Raw genomic sequence first — 26,780 nt, 5'->3', positions numbered from 1 at the left:
GCAATAATCCCCAAGGCATTATACAGATTTAATGCCATCCCTCTAAAGATACCCATGACATTCTTCAAAGAAGTGGATCAGACACTTTTGAAATTCATTTGGTACAATAAACACCCTCGAATAGCTAAAGCAATCATTGGGAAAAAGAATATGGGAGGAATTACTTTCCCCAACTTTAAACTGTACTACAAAGCAACAGTTATCAAAACAGCATGGTATTAGAATAAGGATAGGTCCTCAGATCAGTGGAATAGGCTTGAATACTCAGAAAATGTTCCCCAGACATACAACCACCTAATTTTTGATAAAGGAGCAGGAAATCCTAAATGGAGCAGGGAAAGCCTCTTCAACAAGTGGTGTTGGCACAATTGGATAGCCACTTGCAAAAAATTGAACTTAGACCCCCAGCTAACATCATGTACGAAGGTAAAATCCAAATGGATTAAAGACCTCGATATCAGCCCCAAAACCATAAGATATATAGAACAGCACATAGGCAAAACACTCCAGGACATTAAAGGCATCTTCGAGGAGGAAACTGCACTCTCCAAGCAAGTGAAAGCAGAGATTAACAGATGGGAATATATTAAGCTGAGAAGCTTCTGCACCTCAAAGAAAATAGTGCCCAGGATACAAGAGCCCCCCACTGAGTGGGAGAAACTATTCACCCAATACCCATTAGATAAGGGGCTAATCTCCAAAATATACAAGGCACTGACAGAAGTTTACAAGAAAAAAACATCTAACCCCATCAAAAAATGGGGAGAATAAATGAACAGACACTTTGACAAAGAAGAAATACAAATGGCCAAAAGACACATGAAAAAATGTTCCACATCACTAATCATCAGGGAGATGCAAATCAAAATAACGATGAGATACCACCTCACACCCCAGAAAATGGCACACATCACAAAGAATGAGAATAAACAGTGTTGGCGGGGATGTGGAGAGAAAGGAACTCTTATCCACTGCTGGTGGGAATGCTGTCTAGTTCAACCTTTATGGAAAGCAATATGGAGATTCCTCCAAAAACTGGAAATCGAGCTCCCATACGATCCAGCTATACCACTCCTAGGAATATACCCTAGGAACATAAAAATTCAATACAAAAACCCCTTCCTTACACCTATATTCATTGCAGCACTATTTACCATAGCAAGACTCTGGAAACAACCAAGATGCCCTTCAACAGACGAATGGCTAAAGAAATTGTGGTACATATACACAATGGAATATTATGCAGCCGTCAGGAGAGATGAAGTCATGAAATTTTCCTATACATGGATGTACACGGAATCTATTATGCTGAGTGAAATAAGTCAGAGAGAGAGAGAAAAACACAGAATGGTCTCACTCATCTATGGGTTTTAAGAAAAATGAAAGACAGCCTTGTAATAATAATTTTCAGACACAAAAGAGAAAAGAGCTGGAAGTTCCAGCTCACCTCAGGAAGCTCACCACAAAGAGTGATGAGTTTAGTTAGGGAAATAACTACATTTTTAACTGTCCTAATAATGAGAATGTATGAGGAAAATGGAGAGCCTGTCTAGAGTATAAGCGGGGGTCGGGTGGGGCGAAGGGAGACTTGGGACATTGGTGATGGGAATGTTGCACTGGTGATGGGTGGTGTTCTTTACATGAGTGAAACCCAAACACAATCATGTATGTAATTAAGGTGTTTAAATAAATTAAAAAAAAAAAGAAAGAAAAACCCCTAATTTTGCAGTTAAAACATAGGTTTAGGCCTCTATTCGCTGAATCAGACAGAACGTTCCTGTGCTGCAACTGTATGTACCACTGTGAGCCAATCACAACAGGCAAAGGTTCAGAGGTCATACTATCATAGACTTCCTCTCTGGCTCTGGCCGATCTGAACAGGCTTTTTGCAGTGTAGATTCGGTACAGAACATTGTCTAATTTGCATGCATCAAAAGCCCGCTTGGATTGGCTGAGTCAGAGAGCCGTTCTGAGCAGCCTGGCAGTGATTGGTGCAGAGCATTGTCTCATTTGCATGCATCAAAAGCCTGCTTGGTTTGGCTGAGTCAGAGAGGCGGAGGGTCCGAGCATCCTTGCAGTGATTGGTGCAGGATCGAGTTGGAAAATTCGTTTTGTGGCAATATTCAGACAATTTTCATTTAGCGGCACATTGAAACATTTTTCGGGATATACTCGGCGTATAAGACGACCCCCGATTTTCGGTTGACCTTTTTTTTTTTGTTTGTTTCAAAAGTCGTCTTATATGCCGGGAAAAACGGTAATTGCAAAAGAAACTGGGAAATATAGTTTCCCTGCATGCCAAGAAGGAATATAAATTGATTTTTGGGGAACATATGGCATTATCCTTGACATGTGGTAGTACTTTCATCAAACTAAATTTGACAGTGATAAGAGTCCTAAAAAACATACAAGTTGGGGCTTTGGCCTTGTTAGAACACTGGCTGTCTTGTTTGCAGTATTACTTGGAAGGGCTTGACTCTCTGTACTCATTTTTCTATCTCTTCATGGCTTGTATAATAAACACTTTTTAAACCTTAAAAGTTTATGAGGAAACTTAATTGTAATTTCATGATTTAGAATAAATATTTTGTGTGTGTGCATAAACACACTCTTCTCTCATCTTCCTTCCATCTTTCTTTGATCATTTCTGTTTTAATTATAATGACTGTCAATCATTCATAAAAAGAGATAGAAAAAGAAAATGCTTTTTAGAGATAATTCCACATGAATATGGGGAAATTGGAAAATAGAATTAGATATGTGTTCACTTTGTAGTTTTTTGGTATTTTTTGGAAGGTGGGCCACACCCAGCCTTTAGTTCTCATGAGCTATTTCTGACTTTGCATTTGGAAATTGCTACTGGTGGGCTTGGGAAACTATATGTGATGCCTGGGTTTGAAATCAGGTCAGTCACATTCCAAGCAAGTTCAATGCCTGCAGTTGCTCCGACCTCTATGTGTTCTTTTTGAAGGTGATACCTCCTTCTGGCTCTTTTAGCTTTGACTTTTTTCATATGTGACCTAAACATATGTCCCATTTGATAAGTCCCCTATTGATCAGAATAGAAGCCTTCCTACTTGGAAACACTCTCTGCACAGGTTAAGATAACACAGGTAATGGCAAACAGCCTAAACTGCTATCAATAGGGATCTGCATTTCCAGTTAAGATTTTGGTAGAGATTGCTAACGATCCAGATCTGAGCTGAAAAGATAAGGGGTATAAATTATTTAAAAAAAATAAAACATTTCATGTGTGCATGCATACACTGTGTATATATATGCTTATGTATATATAAAATACATATTTCACTTTTTCCTAAATGCTCATTTTATTAAGTGACCAATAATATAACTAAGATTTAACTTCAAGATATAGAACCATAATTAACAATTCACTATGTATTTTTATTTATTTATTTATTTTGGTTTTGTGTGAGCTGTGTTGAGTGAGGCTCTTTGTTCAGGAATCACTGTTGGCAGAACATAGGGGACAGTATCAGGTGCCATTTGAACTGGGGTTAATCACGCACAACATACATATGAGACTTATTTACTGTACTATCTCTCAACAACTCTAGATATTGCACAACTAGTGCCTTTAAGTTTTAAATGGAAGTTGCTAAAGAATACCATAAGGATTACATGGAGAAAAAGAACAGCTGTATTTGAAATTAATTCGAAAATGAATATAATCTGTAACAGGTACATATACTTCATATGAAGTAATTCCTGGCACCCTTCAACTGATACACTATCTTAATGTTTAGGGCAAAGCATTTAGCATTCAGGAAAATTACACTGAGGATTGTATTTTATGATCTTTCTCCCTGGGAGTGTATGAATAAGCATTACAAGCTTGCTATACACCTGTAAGACCTCGCATTATAGTAGACGACTAGGGAATATCCTCTGAAATAGCAAGAAATCTGCACAATGAATCAGGCAGAGAACAGCTGGTGGAGAAATTAAATGGAGAATCAGAGTGGTCTGTGAAGGTATTTGGGTTTGTTATAAACTTGGGGCAAAGAAGCTAGACCTCTGGGTCTCACAACCAGAACTCATTTCTCTTCTTGCGGGTGAAAAAAAGGGGGTTTCAGAAAGCACACAGCACAGTAAAAAATATACACATTTATACAGTACAGGAGGAATGTTGCTCATATTGACCCCTGTGGTTTTTGAATCACCCACAATCCACATGTCTTCAAAATTGGTCCCAGGTTGGGTGCCTTACCTTTCTACCGTTAGCAACAAGTGCATTATCAGTGGAAGAAAGGGTCTTTCTTTTAAGTATTAAATTGAACTGAATAGCAAAGATCTGTGCTTATCCCTTATGGCACGAACTAAGAGCACAGTGGCAAGTGTAAACTTATCCAACAACAACAAAAAAAACTCCACAAAAGTTTGCTTAAGTCTCGGAAAAGAGGGATGCAAATTTGTGAACCCTCACTCCCAAATCTGTAGCTTACCGTACCTTAGTTTTCTTTAGGTACTTTTTTACTGCAAATATTTGTAACATGAAATAAAATGTAAAAAGATAAACTTAAATGGATCTCTCCTCATATAAATAATGGAAGAAATTCAGTCAGTGAAAAAGGGAGGTTGGGTGGGAAAGGAAAGCATAGGAAAGAAAAACACAAAAACACAGATCCTGAAGGGAACTCAAAAGCACAGGGTCAAATGAAAACCCACAGATGCAGATGGCAAAGGATCAAAGGTGAGGAGGGTGTGGGCGGAAGGTGCTGCCCTGTGTCCTGAGGAGTGTGGTGGAGCCAGTCCATGGGAATCAGACCCCTCGGCCTTTGGATCAGAGCCTCAGAGAAGGAACTTTCAGTGAGGAAGGGAGAGGAAGTGCAGAACAGTAACACAACTGGAGTCTTCTGGATTGATCAATTTCATTCAGGTATTTTGTTGGGGCTCTGAGTAGTTCAGTAGCTAACTGATTGTATAAAAGCACTTTCTTGCAAAGACAATGAGGCATAGTAAATCTGAATCCCTTAGTACTGTGAGGATTATTTTTTTTCTCCGGGATGTGTCCTATCCTGAAGCTCTGGCCTGGTTCCCTTCTCCTGCTGTGTCCAGGGGATTTATTCTGTCAAATTTTTACACATGCTTGGAGTAATCTCGACCATCCTGCTCTGATTCAGTTCTAGCCAAGGCTGGCAATTAAAATAAAGTCACAACAACTTAAACTATACAAGAGGAACAACATTAAATCTTTTTTTTTTATTTTTGGGCCACACCCTGTGATGCTCAAGGGTTACTCCTGGCTATGCATGTGCTCAGAAATCGCTCCTGGCTTGGGGCCATATGGGATGCCAGGGATCAAACCCAAGTCTGTCCTGGGTCAGCTGCATGCAAGGAAAATGCCCTACTGTCTGCGCCACTGCTCTAGCCCCAACATTAAAACATTTTGTTTGTTTGTTTTTTTGTTTGGGGCCACACCCAGTGACACTCAGGGGTTACTCCTGGCTATGCACTCAGAATTCCCTCTTGGCTCAGGGGACCATATGGGACTCCGGGGATCAAACCCAGGTCCATCCTGGGTCAGCCTTGTGCGATGCAAATCCCTACTACTGTGCTCTTGCTCTGGCCCCATATTAAAACTTCTTTAGTCTGAGGGGATATCTTCAAACAAGGCTACCTTCAGACACGTTTGTCTGATCTCCGCAATGTTTCTTTGTTGCTGCCAGCTTAGCACTTGCCTCAGTTCAGGCTGGCTGGGGGAGCTTGAGAGCCCTTCTGCCTCCTGATTACCTTCCATGTTGACATTTATCAAACTGTCACTTTGCATGAAATTCATGCCTGGCTCCTTTTGTGGAATGTGCCCCTTCCCTCCCTCAGTACTTTGGTGCTGAAATCCAAACATTGTTGCCTCTTCTTTTAAGATTCAGAAATAAAATCGATAATTGGAATTTGAGAGAGCAGGAAATTAGGAGCAACCAACAAGTAGGGCCTATTGGTTCTTTTTTAATTTTACTTTCCAAAGCAGTGTGCTTATTACTTAACCATTCAATTCCATGGCCCCAGGAATATGAACTCTGAGGCATCACAAACTTCAGGCTACTCATTGGATATCAAGCAAAGGGGCAATTCGAAGACCAAGGCATTAGTTATTCTTTATGGCTTCTTATCCTAATATCTATAAAAACAATTGTTTCAGGGCTGGCATGATAGCGCGGCGGTAGGGCGTTCGCCTTGGACGAGGCAGATCCAGGACAAACCTGGTTTGATCCCCGGGCGTCCCATATGGTCCACCAAGCCAGGAGAAATTTCTGAGCACAGAGCCAGGAGTAGACCCTGAGTGTCACTGGCCCCAAAACAAACAAAAACAAGAAAATTGTTTCAAAGATGAGTTAATAGCTGCACAGTTAAAAAGGAAGGATGAAAGATGAAAAAAGACAGAAGATTTTGAAGAGTTGGTCATGGATATTGCCAACACAACTGTGTCTTTTTTTCAAAGTGAATTTATTTATTTTCTGCATTAACTCTCACTCAGTGAAAAGAGGGTCCAAGGAAGACCAGGAAACATTAGAAAGAAAAACCAAAAACACAGCTCTTGGTGCAAATTTAAAGCATAGAATCATGTTGGGGTAGTAGCAGAAATGGTGGGGGGACAATAAATAACCCTCAGGTGACAAAGGATCTAAGGATGTGGGAGGGAGGTAGTTGCAGCTCTGCCCAAAGGTTTTTGGGTCTACAAAGTCCAATAAAATTAAATATCAAGAATACAATACTAAGTGGGTATAAGAAGGAAAATCTATGTTAATGTCCCATGTAGGTAACTTTGCACTTTGCATCACAATGGAAAAATATTTGTGTAAAATGCAAGAAGACAGGGTCATGTAGCGTGCACATCCTGTACAGAAGTGTATTAGGATGGCCTTCAGTTCACTTCCTTCAGGACACACTTCTGACCTTTACTAAAACTGTGCCATTTGCTAAGCATGATCTCATTAGCTCATCAAAATTTCTGGAAGTAGAAGCCAGGGTGGAGGGGGATGACCTTAGTTCATATGGCAATGAATATATTGCAAATGACCACAAATTCACAAATGACCAATTTAGGGAATGTTTAAATTCTTTTAGTTTTGGCTCGGACTTTGAAATATTTCATACTTTTTATTTTGTTTGGGGACCACACCCAGAGGTGCTCAGGGTTTATTCCTGGCTCTGTGCTCAGGGAATTGCTCCAATTTAGGTGGCCTATGCAGTGCAAGATATCAAACTCTGTTGGCTATAAGCAAGACAAATGCCCTTCTCTCTATACTATAGGTCTGGTCGATAGTTCATAATTTTTCATTAAAAATTTTTTTTCTTCAATGATCCCAAGCAGACTGTAGTTTTCAAATTAGAACAAACTCACTCTATCCAAAACACCCGTTCTCAATTTCTATGCTTGGAATAAGTTCTCCCAACCCTTAAGGGCTATACAAATGCTGGGGTTTTATCCTCTGGACCCCCTCATTGTCTGCTGAGAGCTCATAGTATCTGATCCAGGCCTCAGTTCATCTCAGAACTTCAGCACCTACATTCCATCCACACACAGACACCAAGTACCTCAAACTCCACTACTGCTCAGAAGAGAACACTGTCTATGTCTTCAAGCAGTTTCTCCTGCAGTAATTGCCCATTATATAAATGGATTCTCTTTAGAGTGACAATTTGTTTCTCAACTTCCTTCTGTTTTTTGTTTGTTTGTTTATTTGTTTAGGCCACTTCTGCTCTGCTCAGGGCTAACTCCTAACCCTGCAATCAAAAATCATTCCTGGTTGGATTCAGGGAACGAAATGTGGTACAAGGATTGAACCCAAAATGGCTGTGTGCATTAATCAGTCTGTCTTCTCAGCTTCCTCCTTTCTTTCCTTCTCTCACTACAGATACTCCTTGCATAACGACCAAGTTCCATTTCAACCACTTGGTCATTAAGCGAATTGGTCATTAAGTGAGGAACTGCATGTACTGTATACAGTAGTACAGTATATGCATAGTACTTGACAATACAGTATTCTGAATAAGTAAAATAACGAGAAGGATCAAACTGAAAACTTGCACTTGTTTTAATTTGCATAGGTTGTGTAATTTACACACAGTACTGCAATGTATTACAGGACATCAAGTTAGTAAAGTAGGTACATTAAAGCACCAAAACCACAGTACTGTACTGTAGAGTGTACAAGATGGAAAAAGAATATTTAAAATTAAATAAAATAACGATGAAGAAATGGTCATAAGTGCGAGTGGTCGCTAAACAGGTAGGTCGTTAAGCGAGGAGTATCTGTATAGCCTTATTGGCAGATCTGATTTTTCTCTTATTTAGAAAAGCCCACTGGATCTAAAGATATCTTGGCACTCCTTAAATGCAGCACCATGGCTGGCCTCTGACCTGCACCATTAGCTATAGCTGTGCCACTGTCTTCTTTCCTCCTCATCGCAATTTTTGAAAACCTTCCGACGGCCACCGTGTTCTATAGACATACCATATGGTTTCGTTTGTTCATTCATTTTTTGTTTGTTTATTCATTTGTTCGTTCTTTTTTTCCTTCATTTTTTATTATTTTTGGCTTTGAGGGGGGTTTGTTGTTGTTTTGGGAGGATATTTGAGCAGGATTTACTCTTGACTCTGCATTAATGACTTACTCCTGTTAGTGCTTAGGGGACCATATGAAATGCCAGGGGTCAAACCTGGGTTTGCTGTGTACATGGCAAGCTCTTGTTTCATCTGCTGGACTATCCCTCCTCCCCAATGTTCTTTTATATTTCAAATATATGAGAAAAAAGTAAAAAGAAACAAATGATGGAAAATTCATAGAATATAACAACAACAACATCAAAAGTATACAAATGAAAGAAATCACAAGATAGCACAGTTGGGAAGGAGCTTTTCATGTATGAGCTAACCCTGGTTCAATCTCAGGCATCAGGAGTGAGTCCTGAGTATAGAGACAGAAGAATTAACCCTAAACACCACAGAGTGTGGACACAAAATAAAATGAAAAAAAGAAAGGAAACAAAAATAAATATTTGACCTCATCAAAAATTAGATTAACATGAAGAACAAAGTATGGTGAGGGAACAAAGTGTGGTGGGGGAACAAAGTGTGGTGGTAGCTAGAAGTGGTACCTTGGTGGTGCTGAAGGTACAGTAACTTTGTACATCAAAACATGCCTGTTAGCACTATAGTAGCCAAGTTACCTAAATTACAGTTTAAAGTGTGACTATGAACTATATGTATTTATAAAGTTGCATAAGGTCTTATGTGTATAAAAAAGTCTATGATTTTCTTATTTAGATTATTATGAAAATTGAATTAGTTGGAATGGAATAATTTAATCAACATCAAATTTATAGTTATATCATTTGATATAGTATGACTTATTTGATTTACTGATATAGTAAAGATGTTTAGACTTTTTATTTGTAAAAGTCATTCATATCTAGTTGATTGTTGAATGGCTGTATGGACTTGCGTTTAGGGGAGTCGTAATTTTATATGATAAATTAGTATTTCCCACTGTTCTTATTCTGGAATCAAATCTGATGAATTAATGTTAATTTTTCTTTAAGTTTTTGGTAGATATCTTGGTTAAACCACCTGAGATAAGACATTTCTTTTCTGAACGATTTGAATCTAATTTCCTTAATGATTATTTATGCAAATAATTTACTTGGTAATTTTTAAATGGTTTCTGAGGAATTGAACCACTCCCAAACTGTTGACTTTATGATTAAATAAACATATTTATTTTGTCTTCAAATTACATAATTACATTAAAATTAGAATACACAAATATAATTTGACTTATAATTGCAATGACATGAATTTTATTTTTTCCTGCTTTATTGAGAACTATTTGACATGAAACACTGTATAAGTGTGTGGCATTATGACTTAACTTTCATTCATTTTGAAATATTTTGTGAAATGACCATCATAATATCTGTGAGTATAATATCCAGAAGCTCATATAAATTATTACAATGCTCTCTAAGGAGAACAGGATGACCTCTTTGCAAGTCAGAAAATTGAGAGAGTTGGAAAGAAACATTTTCAGGTTGTGGTTTTATTATATCTTTAATATGGCCAACCTAGCTGACTTTACAGATACCTTTACAGATACAGATATATTCTGTTCTGTTGGGATGAAATGTTTCCTATATAGTCACATAGGTACATTCATTAATTGCTTCTTATATATATCATTGCTAGTAATTTATTGCCCACAGTGAGATGTTGAGGTTTCTAAGACTAGTTATGCAATTGTCTATTTTAAAGGCTATTCATTCTTTTCTCTATGTAACTGGAAATACGTGTTTTTTTTTTTGTTTGTTTGTTTTGTTTTGGTAAACATTTTAAATTGTCATCCTTCCATTACATTCTGGGGACTTCAGTGGGAGCCATAGAACCATCAGCTGGGAGCCATCAACACCCAGCCTGGCATCACTCAACCCCTCATCTGCATAGTTGTAGATTCCCCTTTGGTGTTTAGGTAGATATGGCAAATGCAAAACAAAACAAAACAAAACAAAACAAAAAAAACAAAAAACAAAAATAAATAAACAAATATCCAATTAGAAGATACTCTTATTTGTCCTCTGGCAAAAGGAACAAATTTTTTTATTGCCACTTATTTGGTCCTTTCTTTTGGTGACTTAGATTTTACCTTCTGTAGCATCATGCTCAAGGTGTATAAGAAAAAACTAGAAGGGACTCATCCCTGTTGCTTCGCAAGTTCAAGATCCTGAGGCACTCATCCTGTTTGTTCCTCTCTGAATTTCCCTGTGCTTTTCTTTATTTTCCTATTCTATTCTTTTCTTTTCTTTTTTTCTTCACAGAATTATTTATAGTACATAGTGACAATGAATGAATGAAAGGCATTCCGACCACCAGTGTTGTCCTCCCTACACCCCCATTCCCAGCATGCATCCCATATCTCCTTCTGTGCTTTTTCTTGCCTGAAGATCAAAAGTTGCATAAAAAAGAATTTGGAATGAATCTAACTTTCTATTTTGGCCCCAAACGGAAGTTTATGATATTGCTTTTTATGCAGAGAGATATTTAATTTTAACATCTTTTACTCTGTAATATTTAAATAAATAGAGTCCCTTAGGAAAAGTTTCTGAATAAATTTAGACCAAATCTTAAGCATGAGTTTAATTGGTCATTATGAGGCAGAAATTCAATTTCAGACATAGCCCTAATTCTGGTTCTGCAATACTAATCAAATATTTTAAAGTGATAAAAACTGACAAATTCGAGTGTTTAATATATACTGGGTCCTACATTAAGTACTTTAAAGTATTCATTTTAAAAAATTCTCTAAGATACTGTGATTTAGAAATTGTTATCCCCTACACATTAAGAGGAGACTTAGAAAAGAGAAGAAAAAAGATTTGATACCACATCTCCATGATTATAAAATGGCATGGATTTTTCTTAGTCATTTAAAAATGGTGAATGTTTTCTTTCACATTCAGATCCCCAACTCAAGTGCAAGATGAGACCCAGCAATATACATTCCATTGTTGTGTAAACTGGACATCTAAGTGAAAAGCTTTTATTCATACTTTGAAAAACACAAAAGCACAGTGACCACTGCCAACTGAATCCTTGAATTATGCAAAAAAAAGATCAACTTTCTGATATAAACTGTTTTATCCCATTCATGTAATGTTCAGGTACAAAAACATTCAGAGAAAAATTAATTTTAATTTTAAATTATGACACATTATTTAAGATACTTAATGTTTCTTTCACAGAAATTGAAAATACATAAAATATTCAAATTTTCTCATGCTTTCTCATGCTTTTTTATATTTTAAAGACACAGGTAACATATTACTTTTGTATCTCACTAATAATCACTGATTTTCTTATCGATGGTAATCTACAAATAGATGTTGTGACATATGGTCCTTATGAAACCAGATAGCTAAAATTTAAATTTTGGTTCTCATTAATAACATATGGTTATTTATATGTTTATATAATCTGTTAAAGTTTTATATTCTTTCTAATTTGTAAAATAATCTATAAGCAAATTGGCTTAGTTACACTTAAGATGTTTGCATGCAAATAATTTATTTACTAATAATTAGTTTTAACACATTGTGTATATTATTAAAACCAATTTTATCTGAGCATGTATACATCTTTGGCATATTTTAGTAAAAAATTTGACAAATATATATTTTTGTTGTTATTCAGGAAAAGTAATGAATTTTTAATATGGAAATTATGTCTTTTCACTCAGAATGTACTGAAAATGTCCTACCACATAATATACAATGCCCAACATTACCCTCAGTAGAAGAATAAAATAAAATCTGTGTTCTTGGAAAATGCAAAAAAATCCATTTTGGCGGCGTTTTGGAAGGGAAATTTCTCATATATTAAATTAATATGTTAAAAGCAAATAATCTCTATATATACAATGAGGCTATTGCAATAGAAACAACACTTCAAATATTCAATATTTGAGTCCTTTGTCACCTTTGTGTTATTTTTTAAATAATTTAGATGATCATAGTAGAGAATAATCATAGCATTAATGTGTGAGACAGTTATTTTGTGAATAACAATCTAAACAGCTAATAAATGAATGCTGGAAAAAGAAAGAAACAAAAGCTAAGAAAATGCTTGTGTACCACATTAGGCATATATTATTATTTTTATGTGAGATTTGTAACACCAACTAGGAAATAGGAACATGGCAAACAAAATTAAACTAATGTGCAGTTGCAAATAATTATAGTCTCATATAAATAAAAGCTAAAAGCTATGTTCCCAAAAGTTGGAGGGAGGTGGCCAGAGATGTGTACAAGTAGAATGAGTTCATGTGTCATTAGTGGAAGGAATCAATCAGGTGATAGTGAACAGATGTGGAGTTATTGTGAATACTTTATTCCTATCTTTAACAAGATTATAAATAATGGTGCCTAAATAAAAATGGAAATTTTTATATGTAATTACTTTATTAAGCTTACAAAATGGTTCATGATACAATGTACATCTCCCTTCACTAGTGCATAATTCCTGCCAACAATGTCCCCAGTTTCCTTCCCACTCTCTTCAATACTCCCCTCGACTACCTCTGGGGACAAGCATTTTACTCTCCCTGCTCTTATGACCCTGTGGACAAATCTTTTTAAAAATCCAGGGGTCAAAGGCATATTATGATGGTATTACTCTTATTTTGCTTTGTTCACAGTTGACCCTGACTTAATCCCCAGAACTGTACATGGTCCACCAAGTATGGCCAGGAATAAATAATCCATGAGCACAGAGACAGAATTAAACCCTGAGCACTGTCAAATATTTCTCATCCCCCCAATAGACAAAGGAAAGGCTGGATATATACCTCAGAAATTAGGAACACATGTCTTACTTGTTCAAGACAGAGTTTCATCCCAAACTTCTTGGTCCCCTGAGTGAACATAGACTTATGGATATGAACATAGAGGAACCTGGACACTGAATATTTTGTCGTTGGCCCTTCTGCTCTGAACACTGTTTAAGAAGCCTCTTTTAAAAATTCAAAATAAGCTTGCATCGTATTAGAAATATTAAGTTTTGTTAAAAATCTAACATTGGGCTGAGGTTGGAATCTGACAGTGCTTTTATGACTAAATTTTGCCCTACATATTACAGTTATAATAGGAAGTTAATATCCAAACACATTAAATTAGAAGAAATTTGGTATCATTGTAGCAGTTTACAGATATTTGATTCATGAGATTACATAAATATTCTAAAAATGTTTATTTCTATTAATCCATTTATCTACCAAATGTATATGGGGGTCCCAATTTATTGATTCTGCATATATACAAAGTGCCAAAAAAACAGATATAATTCCTAACATAATTGAGTTTAATAATTCTGAGCAAACTCTTTTATTCCCCCTAAAAATAAAATCTTACACTCAAAATTCCCTACAGCTTCTGGAATATTTAATCTCTGGAATGATTTTATGATATTTTTTTCTGAATTGACATGAATCTTACAATGAGGAAAATCAGATGTAGTGAGACAATCCTGTTGTATTGAGCATTTTTCTGTTATCTATGTCAGTTTTGACAAATAATTGTGCTTTCCTTTTGATGGTCTGTTGATTAAAACTTATTTTGCTAGAATTTTGAGGTCTGTGTATAGTGTTTTACTGTTTTCAAAACCCGACAATTGAATTAAAAGCTAAGAGGAGAGATCAAGAAAATAGCTCAAGTGGTAGAGCACATGAGTAGCATGTGAGGAGCCCTGATTTTGATTTCTGGTACCATACAGTACTTAAAATTATATGTTATATTCTTGTTAAGTCTAATCAGTTCTAGTCCTGAGAAACACTGCATTCCCTAGCCCACATTACAACTGTGTTTGCCTCTCATTATTGTAAAGTTTGCTTTAAAATAGGAGATAAACAATATGTGATAGACATGAGTAGGGAGTCTTCTGAGAGAGTAGAGAAGATTAGAGTGGCAGGGTCAGAGTAGCTGAAATATTAAATACAAGAATTAGGAGAAATCTTATTGAACAGAGACTTGAAGGATTTTAGGTAATGGCCCATGTAGCTGTTAGAAAGAAAAAAATCTCGATCCTCTGCATCTCCACCAAAACAAACAAAAACAAAAAAAAACAAAATAAACTAGAAAACAAACAAAAAACCAACCAAACAAACAAAAACAAAAACAAAAAAACAAAAAAAAGAAGGAAAATGTCTCAAGCCTAGAGAACAACTAGAAAATGCCCTGAAGACATACATTCCTGGGGAATCACAAGAAGGCTGGCACTCAAGTGGAAATGTGAAGAATTAAGGGAAAACTGAGTCCATTGTCAAGTGTAAAGCTTTGCAGAGCTTTCAGTAACATGATTTGATCTGAGTTATGTTAGGGTGACTAGAGTTTTCTTGTTGAGAATATGCTGCAGAGAAGCCTGTAAGCAGGCAGAGATACCTGCTGGGAAAGTCACAAAAATCAGGCCAGAGGTGAAGATGGCTAGTGTCAGGCTGATTGTACACAACATTGCATTGTATCTTTACATAGCCAATAAGATGTTGGATAATCAGATTTTTTTTTTGGGTTTTTGGGCTACACCTGGTGGCATTTAGGGGTTATTCCTGGCTCTGTGCTTAGAAATAGCTTCTGACAGGCTTGGGGGGCCATATAGAATGCCAGAAATCGAACCCGGGTTTATCCTGGGTCAGCCACATGCAAGGCAAATGCCCTACCTCTGTGCTATCTCTCCACCCCTGGATATTAGATTTTGAGAAAATAAAAGAAAATCAATTAACCCTACTTAGAAATGTAGTGCAAACATTTTCAATTAATTATTAACCTCCCATAATATTTATATTTCATACACATCTTTGTCTTGTTTTATAATCTAAGAATCCAATTAGATTTTTGCTTTTGTTCTTTATATTCCTTTTTCATAATCATTTAGGATATAATATCATAGAAGTATGATAATTCTGGTCTCAAATAATATAGTGTGTATATATATATATATATATATATATATATATATATATATATATTTTGGTTTTTGGGTCACACCTGGCAGCACTCAGGGGCTATTCCTGGCTCTACGCTCAGAAATCGCCCTCAGCATACTATGGGGACCATATGAGATGCCTGGATTCGAACCACCAACCTTCTGCACGCAAGGCAAATGCCTTACCGCTGTGCTATCTCTCCAGTCCCTATAATGTGTATTAATATGTGTTTATATGTTTGTGGTGCCAGGGATTATAGAAACTAGTAACTCATATTTGGGAAAAATTTTTTTTATATTTGGGAAAATTTTTACCACTGAGATATACCCATAGCCAAATCGATACAATAAAGGTCAGCATTTATTTTGCTCTCAATAAAAAATCACAAAAGGTAATATAATTAGATATGGAGAAAAACCATGAATGGGAATTAAACTATGGAAATTCAGAGAAAGATGTTCCTTTGCACTATCAAAAAGAGAAACCTTTTTGGGGGAGAAGTTATTTTTCTGGAAGTTTTCTGAGTTGGGATTTTGGTGCCACAGCTGACTTTGTTCAGGATTTACTAGTAGTTCAGATTTCAGCAGTCACTCCTGAAGGAGCTGGAGGACATATGTGAGGGACTACGTGCAGAATGAGCAACTTATCCACTGGTACTATCACTCTAGCTCCACATCAAGTTACCTTAGTCAGAACCTAGGGCAGGATATGAATTTAAGAATGGTCATGTTCAGCTGTACTTTGGATCTGCATCAGGCCCAAGGAAGAATGAGTGATGGTCAATAGGAAAATATACACTGGGGGGGGGGGGCAAATAAGACATGTTTTTCTACTGTGGATGACATTATGAATGATATTTCAGAATAGGACTAAAAGGATATCAAAGACAAGTCTAGAGATTGGGTTGCTGTTGTTGAGAGACTGATAGTACAAAGGGGCATAGAATGAAAGAGTACTCTAATATTTTCTCATTTTTATTGGCAAGTAAAGTAAAATGAAATGATAAGATACATTTTTGCAAAATAGCCAGCACATCTCCACTATCCTTACTGTAGGTTTGAGAACTTCATTTTCTTGGTCCTTTCTTTATTTGGAATGTGATTTGCGTGATCTCAAAGACCGTTGGAGAAAAAAATTTGGTAGATACAGGACTGATTCCATTAAAATAGAGATTAAATCACAGAAAATATTTATTAAATTACAAAAGCCTTCAAAGGTTTACAGAACAACTTTTCAAAGCTCACTTGAGGTAAGAGCCACAAATAACCACCTGCTCCAGCTCAATTTAGTTCCTCCTCTCAAAACTAAATCAAAATGCAATCTGGCTTCCCTAACTGGAAAGTTCTTCCGGTATTTTCCTTAATGGAGCACAGAGGCAGAGGAGGTGAGGAGAAGGTCACTACTTTGAAGGTCTATGAAGCTTAAAATGTTCTGGCTTTGGACTTCAGCTGAACCAATTTTGTTTTCCATGGTGAAGTCTAATGAAACAAAATCTTGGTAAAGAGCCCAAAGAGCTTGTATTGAATGTTTAAATTTTAGAAGGCAAAGAAGTAAGAAAATTGATTACTTTGGCAAAGAATACTTTGCTAGCAAGGTGTTTCTTCACCCTTCCTAGAGCTTTCAGAAGTGTTGAAAATAATTAGAAGCAAATAAAATGTTAGAAAGAAGTATCAAGGGAGATCTACTCAGAGTTTTTCAGAGGCTGCAATAAATATTTGAGTAGCACGTATTGAAGGGGGATGTCATGTTTGCTAATGAACATGAATAGCATTTCAGTATGGGCCATCCATTTTTCCATCAGAAAATAGATAATCTACTATGACATTTCAGTGGGTTGGAACAAGATACAAGTGGCCCTATATTTTTTAAAAAATGAAAGATAATGGATTACTAATCATAAAATATATAAGTATTTCTAATACAGTATTGCTTCATAACACCATCTTCCAAAAAATGATATTTTCAGCACTGACCTGAGAACAAACTTTTTTCTCTATTTTGTAGGGGAGAAGCACTCTGGTGTTAATGAGTGTACAAGTTGGTTTTAGCCAACCTAAATTCTAACAAAATTCTGAGCTGACTGGCTAATTTTGATAACATTATTTATTATTATTATTTAATCCTTTTCTTTTTGTCAGTAAAAAGTTATAATAACTCTACTTTTTTGAAGTTATTTAGTACATCAAAAAAAAGTGCTAATTTACAGACTGCTTTCTACCTAATGCCTACTGTAAGTACTTAGTAAGTAATAACTGTTATCATCATCCTATTGTTCAAAATTGGTTACATACAGAAGTAGTTTCAAAATTTGGGACTTCTGAACTGAATAATATTTAAAGGCATACTGAGGATCTAGATTAATGAATTGTTTTTCTACTACATGTCCATCATAAATTAAAAGGGTCTCAGAGTGGTAATCATTGTGTCATACACACTGCCGAATTGGCATATAAACAAATACACATGGCCAAACTGGTGTGTGAAGAAGAGAGAGAGAGAAAAGAGATATTTAGAAGATCTTGAGTTAGTAATTGTTCTGATATGGATGCTCCATTCATAATTTATGGACTTTTACATGGTCTAAACCAATATCAGAGTTGTGAGGCTAATCTGGGCTTCCATGCTCCTGATGGCAGGAAGTGGACATTTGGTAGGAAGAACTGATGACTAGCATGAGGTCAAAGACATAGGTGAGTCTAGGGTGACTTATTCAAGTTGGTGATATATATCACACACTGTGGTGAGTTTCTGGGGTGTCTGATCATAGTGCTATAGGTTTAATTCTTTTGTTAGAGATGCTCCAAGCCATGCACATTTCTCTATTCCCTTTTTCCATAATCCATGCAATTTTAAATGCGTTATCTCATTTTATCTCACATCTAATGGGTTTAATGTGTTCTAACTGTATGGCTCCATTTGGCTCTTTGTATGCTATGGTTGAGAGATGCCATATAAAATATTGTTATTGTTATGATAATGAATTCAAACACTGAGGGGGAAATTATGAAATAACTTGATACTCAAGCTATCATTATATTCAGCAAAATAAAATTTGGCTTCTATACTAGTAAGCCTTGAAGATTAAAAGGTATCTACAACATGTATCTTAGCAATGGGCCAAGGAAGTAAAATAAAAAATGTTTGATATAGCATTTCATATATTTTAAAACAGATGTTTGCTTTTAAACATTCTTGATATATTTTAAAGGCAAATGCCCATATTAGAACAACAAATAAAAAGACCCACACACACACTTTGTTTCTATTTTGTTAATTCTTGCTTTCATTATGATTGGACAGAAGTTATGGTAATTAATTTGATCTGTAATTTGATTATTTTCCAAATAACTATGAGGTTGAGCAATAGTTTTGTTTTATTTCTTTAGAAATGCATCATCAAGACAGGAGGTGCATGGAGTTCTGGAAAAAAAGGACTGTTTAGGTCCTTTCCCTCATGATAATGTGATATTATGTTCCCATTACTTGAATATTCATTATAATTTCCCACATATTTTGGCTACCTTTGTTTCCTGCAACCGTTTACAATATTAAGTTATTCTGGATTATAGAAATGTGTTCTCTGTAGTCTTTTGGAATCTTGCATGTATTGAGTAGGTTCAACTTTTAGTTCAAAGAATGCTTGGTTATCTAAAAGGAGGTGAGGCAAAATAGTTGGTCTTTTTTACTGAAGAGTCTCAACTCAGAGATTTAAAACACAAGGCTAATTCTCTGAGGACCAGAAAATCTCTGGTCCTCAGGGGTTGGTCCCCTACCACCGTGTCTTGAGGCAGATTATTCCACAGAACATGGTGAAGACTTGATTCTCTTCAGAGTGTGGAGAGAGGGAAGCATTGGAGAGCCTTGCTGACTCAGAACCATAAGAAATCAGAATGCTTCTGTGATTCTTGGACTTTCTATTAGGAAATAGGTGACATTTTATGTTAATAAGATCATATTTAATGAATTATTTAAGTTAATTTTAAAAGATGAGGTTTAATGAGTGCATTTTTGCATCAAAATATGGTAGAATTGTGATGTAGATAGGGCAGACTGATCAGAAGATGAAGTCTGAAGCTATTCTTGACATGTGCTACTTCAGGAACCCTGTTTGAAACAGTAATATTATCCTTTAATGTTCTTTCCATGGCCTCCAGAAGCTGTACAATAAATGCTTGCTCTATTTATAAGCAAGTGACTTCCCCTTAGGGGCCAGAGAAATAGTACAGTAGGTAAGATGCTAACTTGCATACATTTAATAAATACCCAATTCTCCATGACTCTCAGAGTCCTGTCAGAATTGAGCTCTGAGCACACACCACATAGGACCCTAACTGTGTCCTCCCAACAAAAAGTGCCTTTCCTTCAACATTTCTGTTTCTCTCTTTAAAAGTGTGGTGATAAAGCATGTGAAATGTACCTTCTGACTTTATTGGGCTGAATGAGTCAATTGTGCAAAACAAATAGAACTCTGTAGGGAACATAATGTTTATTGAATAAGTAAGTACTATGTTTCAAAGCTCTTTCTAATATAAGGAACTGCATTTCAGAGAACATATATTTATGGTGTATGTTTTGATTAAGTGTGCACTTATTCAGATGCTTAACTTGGGGCCTCATCTAATCTCTTTTACTATTTGTAAGAAGAAGAAAAAATAGCTATCTCCAGAGATTGTAATAAAGCACTTAAAAAAACTAACATTAATTTTGTGTTTCAGACCAAGATATGTGTCTCATTGAAGAAATTACATTTATAACTAAATTTATAATATAGAAATTAATTTTCATTTAATTTCCTTTCAAGTAAAAGCTTTTTGATTACCATTTCTATTTTCCCACTAGTGATAGGTCTATTCATATACTCCAGATCATCTTGGTTCAACCAAGATGATCAGAAAGGTCAAGAGGTCAGAAGAGTCCAAGAATTTATCCATTTTTTTCAGTTCTCTTTTTTAGTGGCATCTCTGTCTGCTTTTGATATCTGGGTGATGTTATCTTCATAAAAACTATTTGGGAGTATTTCTGTTAAATTTCCATGAAGAAGCCTGACAAGGATTGGCAGTAGGTCCTCTTGAAAAGTTCTCTAGAGAATACATCTGGACCTGGGCTTTAATTTTGGGAAGACTTTTAATTACCATTTTGATTTCCTCAATAGTAATAGGTCTTGATATGCCATATCATCTTGAATTTCTGCAGTATCTTTAGTAACACCCCCTTTTCATTTCTAATTCTACTTAAGGTTCTTTGTTTTCTTTGTGAGTCTTGCTAGTGGTTTATCTTTATCTTTATTATTATTATTGTTATTATTATTATTATTATTACCTAGTGGTTTATCTTGCTAGTATTTTTTTTTTTCAAAAAATAATCTCTAATGAGGGCTGGAAGGTCTGGCCCATGATATGAACTTTGCCACAAAGAGTGGTGAGTTCCATTAGAGAAAAAACACACACTGACGTCTATGATGACAATGGTAGTGAGAGAGAAATAGAAAGCCTGTCTTGAATACAGGCCGGTGGTGGAGGAGGAAGCAGATAGAAATCATTGGTGGTGAGACCATTGTACTGGTGAAGGGAATGTTCTTTTATCAACTTTTTGGATTATTTTTTAATTTCCAATTTTTGAATTTCTTTGCTGAGCTTTGTTATTTTCTTTCATCTGTCTATTTTAGATTCATTTTTTGATAATTTTCCAACTTATAAACTGTGCGATTCAGTTATTTATGTAGGATCTTTCTTCCTTCTTGTTGAATACTTGCAACATATAAATTACCCTCTTAATATCATTTTCTGTGCCCACAAATTCTGATATGTCTTCATTTTCATTTGTTTCAAGAAATATTTTTATTTTCTCTTTCATTTAATCTTTAACCCACTGGCTGTTCAAAAGTAAACTGTTTAATATGCAGGTGTCAAAGTATTCTCTCTGTGTCTGTTTTTAATTCATTTCTAATTTCAGTGCATAATAATCTGAGAAGATAGTTGATACAATATCTATTTTCTTGACTTTTATGGAGTTATGTCTTGTAGCCCAGAATGTAGTCTTCGAGAATGTCCCATGTGTATTGGAGATGAATGTGTATTCAGCTTTTGAGGGGATGGAAAGCTACACTACTAAGCCACTCTCTTCCATTTCTTCCTTCAGAACAAGTCTATCCTTATTGATTTTTAGCCTGGTTTACTTATTAAGGTGTGACAGGGCAGTGTTGAAATCTCTACTCTTATTGTATTGTTATTGATATCTTCAAATCTAGCAGCAATTATTTTAAATATTTTTCTGATCACTCATTGGGTGCATATGTAATTAGGAGTGTGGATTCTTCCTGTTGTACATATCTCTTGATTATTAGCAATGCCCATCTCAGTTTGTTATAATATTTTTAAGCTTCAAATCTGTGTTGTCTGACATTAATATGGCCGCCCCAGACTTTTAAGAGAGTTGGTTATTTGAATGATTTTCCTCCGACAGATCTTTGACTTTGATTATGTTTGCTCTGACTATTCAGGTGTGTTTATGGCAGGCAGCAAAAGTTGGATTCAACATTTTGGTCCATTTTGCCATTCTGTGTTTCTTTTTTTTTTTTTTTTTTTTTTTGGTTTTTGGGCCACACCCGGCATTGCTCAGGGGTTACTCCTGGCTGTCTGCTCAGAAATTACTCCTGGCAGGCACAGGGGACCATATGGGACACCGGGATTCGAACCAACCAACTTTGGTCCTGAATCAGCTGCTTGCAAGGCAAACGCCGCTGTGCTATCTCTCCGGGCCCATTCTGTGTTTCTTAAGTGGTATATTTAGTCTATTGGCACTGAAAGAGATTATTGTCATGGAAATCTGTGCAATCTTTTTGTAGGAGTTTGGTTTGTTTGTTGTATTTGCCTTTCCTTAAAGTAGACCCTTTAGCACTTCTTTTAAGTTTAATGTTGAGTCTGTAAAATTCCTGAGCTGCTGTTTATCCATTGAACTTAGTATCCTTCCTTCAAACCTGAATGAAAATCTATCTGGTTGAAGTATCCTTGGTGAACATTCATTTAATTGACTTTTGTCACTATATCCCACCACTTCCTTTGGGTCTTGAGTTTTGCTTGTGAGAAGTAAGCTGGAAATCTTAAGCATGCTTCTTTGTATGTAATTTTCCTTTTTTATCTTGCTGTTTATAGTATTTTATCCCTATCTGTGGTTTGCATCATTGTGACTAGTTTGTGTCTTTGGAATGCTTTGCTTTGGATCTCTTTGACTTGGTACTTTTTGAACATCCAGGATGTGATTTCATGCACTCTTTAGTTCTCAGAAATTCTTAGTAATGATGTCCTTAACTGGTGATTCTTCATGGTGGTTTTCTTTTTGGATCTTTGGGATTCCAATGATTCTTACGTTATTTCTATTGAATTTATCCCAGAGTTCTATTGTCATCTCTTCACTTTCTTTGTGGATTCCTCCCACCCCTTCTGTTTTCTGAAGGTGCTAGCTTGCTCATCTGTCCTCAGAGGTTGTTACTCTGCTGATAATGCTTTCCAGTGAGGTTTTCATTTCACCTACCATGTTTATCAGCCCTGCTATTTCTGTTTGAAGTTTTATTGTTTCTATTCTCATATCCTCTTGAGTATTATGGTCTGTCCTTTCTATGTTTTCTTTAAGTTCTTTGAACATCTTTATTATTTCCTCTCTAGAGTCCTAATCAGAGAGGTTATGTAGGGAGCTGGATTTGGTTGGGTCTTCAGAGTTAGCATCTTCAGTCACAATATGTGGTGGGGTTCTGCATAGTTTTTCTATAGTGATCTTTGTTGTGTGGTACTTTTGTTATGTGTTGTGGTACAGCTCCTTGACTAGAAGAAAGGTGAAACTGTGAAATAAAGCACAGTCACAACACTCCTGTTTGTCTTACACACCTTAACTTGATTCAAACTTGAGCTTTTTCACAAGTGCTGCCCACAACTGACAGACTGCTGCAGCTGGAGTCACATACCTCAGCTTTATTCAAACTGATGTTTTCTAAGTCCAAACTGGCCACTGCCTACAGCTGATTTTTCTGGTCTTATACACCTAAATATTAGATTATATACAAGCTTCTAAGAAAATTTTAAATTGATTCTTTAGTATAACTTTATTTGGAAAGTGGAAAGAACATATATCTGTACTTTTTATGTGTATACATATACATGTCTCCTAAAAAGTATAAAAATTCGCTAAATGCTATCATTTTATCAAACTAAATTCATTAAATGTTTTTAGACAATTAAAAACCCCTTCATCCTAAAGTGACAACAGAACCTTCCCCTGTAGCCCTGGGAAGTGTACTAGTAACCTGACTTATAGCAGTGACCGACACAAGTTAAATAGCCTTTTAGTAGATGGCTGCTAGGTCCCTCATATTATCACAGCCTGGGGGTGAAAGTTTAAGTTCTTCCTATGATATTGTGTAGATAAATCTCAAATTGTTATGCTAAGTGAAAGAAACCAGACATAAGAGATCAAGAATTGTATGACTCAACTTATACAGAATATTTAGATTAGATAAATCTGTAGAGACAGAAAGTATGTTAGAGGCTTCCAGGAATTACTATAAGGGAAGATTTGATAAAAAAAAAAAAACTTCTTAATTTATATAGGATTTAGTTTTTGAGTGATAGGAGTAGGAGTGATTTTGGAGCTATACAAAGTAGTTTGAAATGATGATTGGAACAATGTTATAAATGCACCAACTGAACTTTTTGTTTAAATTTATTTTACCTTTTTATGCAGTGCCAGATATCAAACCCATGAGTACAAGGCATACATTTACAACTGAACCACATCCCTAGCTCTTTTGATGGTTATTTTTTTATTTTATAAATATAACCTCAAAACATTTATTATTTATTTTTATTTATTATTCATTTTAATTTAGTTTTTTTAAAGTGTTACTCTTGAATCCAACATATCTGGACTAAGAAGCTAACTTTATTCTATTCTATCAATGAAGCTTTGGACAAATTCACTTCCTTTTTTTTTTTTGGTTTTTGGGCCACACCCGTTTGATGCTCAGGGGTTACTCCTGGCTAAGTGCTCAGAAATTGCCCCTGGCTTGGGGGGATCATATGGGATGCTGGGGGATCGAACCGCGGTCCTTCCTTGGCTAGCACTTGCAAGGCTTACCTTACCTTACCTCTAGCACCACCTTGCCGGCCCCACAAATTAACTTCCTAACCTGACTTTAACTCTACCTTAAATCTCTTTTAACTTCACTATCTAAGCAGGGCTAATAAAAAATGACATATGTAGAGTCTTTGGCACAGTAGTTCATTTATTATAATTTCTTATGAAATGCTACCTTTACAAGTACAGGTTGTTACTCTAATGCAATCCAGAGTCACTTTTTTCTACTTGGAATCTTTGTTCAGGTAACTAAGTTATTAAAAAGTCACAAAATGCATCCAGGCTGCAAATACAAATACAATATTTCAAATTTAGTGATTTATGAGGAGAGTAATGTAGTAGGGCATTTAAAGGCAATATAAAAAAATGAATTTCATTGAACTTCAGAAGTGACTTTCTACAGTTGAAAGTTACTTTTTTGACAACTCAAGGGTCAAGATCTTGAGGGATCCTGCCTAATTTATTTTCTCAATATGTTTTATGAAAGCTGATTTGATATTAATGTTCTTAATCCAGTTTTAGTATTATCACTATGCATATAAATGAGTTTTATTCATTATTGAGCATATTGAATTCTTAATGTTTCTTATTAGCTCACATAAGGATTTTGTTTGTTTTGTTGTGGGCCACACCAAGCCGTCCTTTAGAGACTGATACTTACTTCTGGTTCTGCATTCAGGATCACTCCTGTCAAAAGCATATGGGGTACTGGGGAACCTGTTTTAGCTACTTATATTTATACATGTTTTTATAGAATTATATACTTTAGGCAATCATATAAATTAAATTCTTCCATTTCACTTTTACTTGTTTCTATATAATAAAGAAATGGTAAAAAAAAAGGTCAAACCCCAATCTTGAAACACAAGCAAGGCAAGCACCTAACTCAATTACTTTTCCTTTGCCCCATCACATAACTTCTTATATCTTATTTTAGGTAATGATTACAATATGAGATTCAGAAGAATCAAGTAATTTTTAGCAGAGAATTTCTGTTAGAAAATCTAAGATTTGAAAGTGATGGCCCCATCTCCCTGACATAAAACATGTAACAACCTCTTTTCCTGCAAAAGCCTTCAACCAGAGTCTTTCTGAAGATTAGTTCGTTTGAAGTCTACTTAACTAAATCTTAGACCTGTATATACAACTGACTCTGAATAATAAACTTTCAACTGGGGTTATATTAAACTCAAAGATTCGCTATGTGTTAGTAGTCACTGCTGTCTTAGCTGAGTGTCCTATACCTTTGCCTATGATGGGACAGGCAAATTTTAAAGAGGCCTGGCACACACCAGGCTTACAGAGGGTAGATCAGCAAACTGCTGCACAACTGAATGGAGCTGAATTTCATCAGTCCTAAATTACATGTGGCATCCATTTCTTTGTCAAATGCCATTATGTCTACAAAGATGCCAGTGGCACTGATATTCCTAGCTTTTGTTGAAAAGCCCCAGGATTTTTGGCTAATTAGTTTCCTAGGCTTAATCATTAACAGGCTTCCTGCATTCTCTTTCTTCCACAGGCCCAGCTGTGAGATACAGTCAGTTCAAGATAGCAGAGGCCAGTCCACCCCCCCTGCTTGGGCAACACACAATCCATATCCTGAAAGAGGTACTCAAATATGATGACAAGGCCATCGGGGAGCTGCTCAGTGCTGGAGTGGTGACTCAACACGAGACCAAGTGACAAAACAAAAAGATGCTCTTCATACCACAATTCTTGCAAGCAAAGAAAATGCTGTTTCTTGGTCCTTCCCTGCAATTGTGGTGCCTGACATGGGAAAAAGAGTAACTACAGATTTCCTTCCTGGTATCTCCAGAATGACTCTTGGTATCAAATAATGTACTCCACCTTTTATTCCTTACTATCTTTTTTCCTTAGATAATAGATGAATTGTGGGTTTTTGGGTCCTTCCTCCTTTTCAAGATTTTTTATTCTTGAAAAATATATTCCTTATTCTAATGATTTTCACTTACATGTTTGCACTTCCAGCCCACACAAGTCTGAAAAAGAGAAGATCTTTGGAGATCATCTGCTTGCAGAAAGTCCTCTTAAAGTCTTGTTAGCATGAAAAGCGATATGCAGAATGACAGTCCTGGGGGTTGATTTTAAACAAAATTACTTAATCTTGAGTTCAAGAATCATGGGCTTTACTGATGTCTCTTA

The 26,780-nt window shown here is 35.9% G+C and overlaps 1 protein-coding gene across 2 annotated transcripts in view; it reads left to right on the top strand.

The window, feature by feature from the left end:
- The window catches only part of SUGCT (succinyl-CoA:glutarate-CoA transferase), a 1,072,384-nt gene extending 1,045,959 nt beyond the window's left edge, over positions 1-26,425 (top strand). For both annotated transcript variants that reach the window (XM_049781877.1, XM_049781876.1), the window contains one exon: positions 26,137-26,425. In XM_049781877.1, coding sequence (XP_049637834.1) covers positions 26,137-26,300 — 164 coding nt within the window. In that variant the 3' untranslated portion in view covers positions 26,301-26,425. The remainder of the gene's footprint in view (positions 1-26,136) is intronic.
- Positions 26,426-26,780: the final 355 nt, after the last annotated feature.

Source organism: Suncus etruscus, chromosome 10 (assembly GCF_024139225.1).
Source record: "Suncus etruscus isolate mSunEtr1 chromosome 10, mSunEtr1.pri.cur, whole genome shotgun sequence".
Taxonomy (NCBI): Eukaryota; Metazoa; Chordata; class Mammalia; order Eulipotyphla; family Soricidae; genus Suncus; species Suncus etruscus.
The sequence above is the reverse complement of the archived record's forward strand: the minus strand, read 5'-3'. Positions and strand labels throughout refer to the sequence as shown.